The sequence below is a fragment of the Gracilinanus agilis genome, chromosome 2, assembly GCF_016433145.1.
Source record: "Gracilinanus agilis isolate LMUSP501 chromosome 2, AgileGrace, whole genome shotgun sequence".
NCBI classification, from domain to species: Eukaryota; Metazoa; Chordata; class Mammalia; order Didelphimorphia; family Didelphidae; genus Gracilinanus; species Gracilinanus agilis.
The window spans coordinates 670,656,595-670,662,594 of NC_058131.1; the positions used below are offsets into that span (position 1 = coordinate 670,656,595).

Here is a 6,000-nt window from a genome sequence, read left to right on the forward strand (position 1 = left end):
TTACAAGGTTCTCTTAGCATCTGAAGAATGGAAGTAGCATAGTTCAGGATTATATTCTAATTATGTAAAGAGATAAAACAAAAATTAAATCGCTGAATTAAATAAGCCAGTCACCAAGAAATGTAGTTAATGTATGACATTATTCAATAATGGCATACTCTGTAAATATAAGCAATATTCCTTATCAAACAAGCAAAACAATCCAAGATAGAATGAATTCAAGGTAACTAGAGGAATATTGAGGCTAAAAATGAAAGCATCTGACAGTTTAAAATAGTAATATATTTTGCTAGGCAAATGGTATTTTGAGCTGGGTCTTAAAGATTGGGTAGTTTTAATTGTAGATGGTGGGAAGGGCATTATAGGCATGGAGAACAACACATAAGCAAAAACAAGTAAGACGGTGGAAAAGTAAAGGACATGTTTGGGGAATAGGAAATTTGATGTGAAGGAGAGTAGTTGGAAATAAACTGGAATTATAGGTTCAAAATAGAGGCAGGAATAAAGGCAGGATACCATTTGAGTGCAAAACAAAAGGGAATGTGATGATACTTTCTGCTATTCTTCTTACTTGTAATGTCACAAAATTTTTCTCTTCATGGCATTTGTTTTATGATAATCAAAGTATTTATTTTGTGATAAGCCAAATTGTATAAGATAAAGTGAAACTTAAAAGCTTTTAATGGAAACCACACAGAAGGAGCACAACAGTATAATCTTGTCTGAGGAACACAAATGGTGGGTCTGTTGGAAGCCAAATTGGAAAAAAGATAAAGTATTTATACTTTATTCTGCAGTTAGGTGCCATTCAAAAGTTCTGAATACAGATTTAAGATGAGACTGGAGTTATACAAATTTGAGAGAGCAATTATGAAAAACGGTATATTATCTTATACTTTGGTAGGCAAATGTCATGTCAATCTTATGCAAAATCTGCAAACTTCAAATTCTATCTGGTTAGCTTTGTGACCACATGACTAAAAATGTGTTCCCCAAAGAGGTTTTCCAATGGGCTCCTACTACATACTAGAGTTTACCCACTTATCAGTTTCAGATTGTTTCTAAAAAATAAATCTATTTTCCCTACTGCTAGAAAATAATATTCAGTTTAGGAGCTGATTTTAAGATGTAAAATTATATCTTACTAAGTTTCTTTGCATTTCTTCTCTTGATTAATTTTATTTTTTTCAGTTAAGAAGGATTTATTTTTCCTCCTTCAAACTTAACTCTACTCAAAAAAGTAAAAAGAAAACCCTTACAACAATTATGAATAGTCAAGCAAAACAAATTCCCACATGTTCCATAGATGCAAAAATCTATCTCATTCTGCACCTTAAATCCTTCACTTCTTAGTCAAGAAGTGGATTGCATCATCCTCAGTCCCCTAGAATCATAGTTTCAGTATCTTGCATATCCATGACCAATGTCAGTGAATTGATTGGAATTCTTCTATCTTTCCAAGTTTTAGTCTTTGCATTATTTTTGTTATTGTAATTGCATAAATTGATCCTCAGGTTCTGCTGATATCACTCTGTATCAGCATCATATACTATAACATATATATATACATTCTGACAGATGCTTCCACCTGAAGAGATGCTTCCATTTCCAGTCTTTGAGGTCCTTATCATTTTTCTGGAGGCATTTATTAGAATGGAAGCATCATAGTGAGCCTTCAATGTCAAGCAAAGAAAGAATCCAAATTTTATGTCACAGGTAAAAAGGGCCATCTAAGATTTTTGACTCAAGGCATGATATGATCAGAGAGACACATAGGGACTTCAAAGAAATTTTTAGGGTACAAAACCATTTTTAAATTGTGCAAAAACGGTTCATTAATGGCCACCGTCCTTGACATATAGTTCACTGAACAGCTTCTGCATTTGTAATATTTTGGTAATAAGTCTCTTAAACAAGTTCTTGCCATTTAAATGAAAATATATCCACCCCCAGGTAAGATGAAGAGGCATATTGATTCAAGATGAATATCACCTCCCTCATGAAGCTTTCCTTGATCTTCCACTTCACCCTCCTCCCAACCTACCCACTACCTTCCCTGCCAGAAGGCAGCCATCCCTACTGTTTCCATCTCTTACATCACTTCCAATTTCTTCTTTGGAGTGACCACATACTACTTTGTATTGTGACTGCCTGTTCATCTTATCTGTCCTTGAGATCAGAAACTAGAGGAGAAAAAGATCTCTTTAGATAAACCCATAAGGAGCATCATAATTATATGCCAATAGAATCCATTAGAAAACAATGATTTCTGTTCTTTAATTTCTGAAGCATAAAGAATAAAATGTTTTACAGAAATGAAATAAGGTTTGATACTGCAAAAGCACCCATTCTATAATAAATCAGGCTATCTGCAAAAGCATTTAGTGTATGGCTTGGGTTCACTCATTACACTGAGTGGGATTCTGGCCTAGTCTAATAAAAAATGCAAAACACAGAGGAACTTCTGAATGGTAAAAATGTTAATCACTAAAATCAAAGCTGAAAATCTAAAGAAGTCAAGACTCCTATTTTTGTCACAGAGGCTTACTAAAAGGAATTTTGCTTTTTAAGTCAATTATTTTTAACCTCCTAAGAATACTAAAATTGAAGCTTCTACTTGGCAAGAGTATTTAGACTACAGTAGAATTTTTTAATCACTCACTTAATAAATGCTGGCGGCATGTCTCTCTTCAAAATCTGATCCTCAGTTGTCTGAACAGTCTCCTTTCCAACCTGAGAGAGGGAAAGAAAGAGTAATTGTCAACCCTTTAGCTCTAGAATTCTAAATCCTAGGAAAATTTGACCATCACATATATATTCCACATGCAACATAAAAATTCAAAGAAAATAGGTCATAAAATTGGTTTAAATTGTTAAACCTCCTCATATAAATATTTCCCATATAGACTCAGCATGGAAATGGGGAGAGGATAGAGAGTGGTATGAAAGCAATAATATCTTAGTTACTTTGGTTTAATAGCAATGAAACATTTAACGTCTGTCACCAGTCCAATAGGGTAGTTAGGTGGTGTAGTGAATAGAGTGCCAAGGACCCTCCTTGGGAATCTCTTCATGAGAAGGTAGTCATCACCAAGATAAGCACTTAAGACAGGTACTAAAAGTATGAACACCTCTTCCTGAGTTCAAATATGACACTTACTAGCTGTGTGACCCTGGGCAAGTCACTTAACCTGGTTTGCTTCAGTTTCCTCATCTCTAACATGTAAACTAACTATCCATTGAGGTGATAGCATGAATTTTAAATATCAGTGACTCCAAAAACAATAAATATAGATAACAAAAAACAAATTAACCTATTAGAAATCTCAATAATCCAACTATGTGGTATTTGTTAAACATATTACATTTCTAAAATCACTCTATTAAACATATTACATTTCTAAAATCACTCTATTCAAGAATATTATGATACATCTATCAGGATTTAGTCTACCTTTACTTTACAAAGCACTGTACAAATATGATAAATTACCGTAATACACCAATATCTTATAAATAATTGAGTTAAAACACTTCTAATATAAAGATATGAAATATGCCTTCTTTATAAAAAATGCAGACTTATGGTGTTTTCAATCCCTGAAGCAAAAACTCCTTAAATCTGTCATTTGAACCATCTGGCCTAGTAATGATTTTAAAGAGAAAAAAAGAAAATGAAAATGAAAATCTCTAAATGCACAAGCAACCTTAACTTTAAAATATTCCTAATCAACAATTTTTTGGCAACTTAAGTCCTGTGAAGTTAATGAATCCAAGTTTTCTCTTCTAAGTTAACAGCTCAGAAATAGATGGGGAAAACACACACTCCACTGAAGAGTAACCATTGCTTTCATATACAACAGGGCTTCTGTGTCACAATAAAAGCCTTTCAAGTCAACAGCTGGTTTTCCAGAGTTGCTCAGACCAAAAGATGATACAACATTTCCAAATGTATTGTTCACTCTATTTCTTGAAGAAAACCACTCAAGAGGCCAAGAACTGACTTCATACATAAGGCAGAATGATCTACACCAATCACTAGTTTACCATAAGCAGGGGTAGGTCCGGAAAGACACATATGTATGTAAATAATCCTTTACATGAAAGAATATGTATTTCTCACAAATTCTTCCCAAGATACAGGCACTTAAATATTTGTTGAATGATTAAAGAAGTGGTAAAGCTCAAACATAATAAAGATACAAACCTCAACAAAGTATAAAGCAACTGGGAAGCCAAATGTTATAGTCAATTAGAAGGGGGGGAGGGGGAGGGATCTTGAAAGTCAGTAAGATCTGAAATTAAATCCTGTCTCTGAAACATACTGGTTATGTGACCTGAGCAAGTTACTTATTAGGGTCCCAAACAATCCCCTAAAACAGAATGTTAGAGATAAGCTGCCCATGCACTGGGGGCTTCCAAGGTAAGAGTTTCACATACTGATGAACTCACAGGGAGGGATCTTTAAAAAATAAGAAAATAAAATAACTAATATTGACATGGACAATCCTTTTGATAAGTTTTCCAAAGGGCTACTGGCTCAGGATGGGGAAGAAAAGCATTACTGAATGACTCCATTATTACAGTGGTATGGGCACTCCATGTACCAAGGCAGATCTCCACTTTTTCTTGCTCTCGCATCCTATGCAATTCCTATTCATGTTTTCTCATAAATCCTCCGTCAAGGAGGACTTATGGATTGCTCCCAATCTTGTTCTTCCTTGGGTTAGCCAATATGATGTCTCTCATTCTCACTATATGACCAACCTACATCCTTTTCCAGGACTGCATTTCTTTAATAGTTTCTTACCTATGATTTCTCACACAAATTATCGTTAATAATATACTTCAACCTGGGCAGCTGGGTAGCTCAGTGGAGTGGGAGTCGGGCCTAGAGACGGGAGGTTCTAGGTTCAAATCTGGCCTCAGACACTTCCCAGCTGTGTGACCCTGGGCAAGTCACTTAACCCCCATTGCCCACCCTTGCCAATCTTCCACCTATGAGACAATGCACCGAAGTACAGGGGTTTAAAAAAATAATAATAATATACTTCAACCTACTCATGCCCATGTGTCTTTCTAATATCCTCTATGTTATCTGTAATTTTAATTCTCTTGAGAATGAAAGCATATAATTATCTCATAATGTTCTTGTAAAAAATCCTTTGTTGTAAAAAAAATCCTTTACAAACCTTAAAGGACTAAATATAAATGTGTTATTATTATGATGCTTTTAATTAATTACTTTTCTGCTTTTGGGAAAGGGGTGAGGTAAGGAAAGAATAAAAACTATACTTTGAGATTTATTTTACTTAAGGTTCTTATTTAGAAGGCTGTTGTTAAAAAAAATTTTAACTATTACAGAATCCATTGGTACCTAATAATTCTAAGAATGCCTGTGGCAGAAAAGAGGTCTGTCCATTCTTAATATACTTGTGCATTAAATAAAGCAAATGGTGCTACAAAGTGCCACACTTAAAATGGAATATTTTAGAGTGAAAAATATTGATTTACTAGGAACAGGAGATTGGTCCAAGGGAAGAAATAAAATTAAAAATTCCTATTCCTATTAGCTCCTTAAAGCTTAAAATGGATATCAATAAAATCATAAAATGGTGTGTCTGATTTAAGCAATACAATATGTTTGTTTAAAATTCAGGGAAGTGTCTAGCAGACACCTATGGATATATGAGGGACTTTGAAACTACATTTCCTATGATTCCTCATGGCAAACAGGAAGTATGATGATGTAAGAGAGGGGTTAAATCTCCTGGGTGAGGAGGAAGTCACGCTCTTAGCTACGAGGCGCAGGAAGGGACAAGAGGTAAAAAAATGGCTGAGGCGGCAGTTTGAATTCTAACAGGTGCGTGGCCTAATGATTTTATCCCTATCAGCATGGCTTTAATTAATATTATTATATATATTTATATATTATTATATAAATTTATATATTATTATATAAATTTAATATATATTATTATATCAGCCTTTATCATTTTT

General features: G+C 34.1%; 1 protein-coding gene across 2 annotated transcripts in view; it reads right to left on the reverse strand.

Annotated features, from left to right (window-relative positions):
• VCL (vinculin) overlaps window positions 1–6,000 on the reverse strand; it is a 111,721-nt gene that overhangs the window by 64,836 nt on the left and 40,885 nt on the right. For both annotated transcript variants that reach the window (XM_044659056.1, XM_044659055.1), the window contains exon 2: window positions 2,663–2,733. In XM_044659056.1, the coding sequence (XP_044514991.1) occupies window positions 2,663–2,733 (71 nt within the window). The remainder of the gene's footprint in view (window positions 1–2,662; window positions 2,734–6,000) is intronic.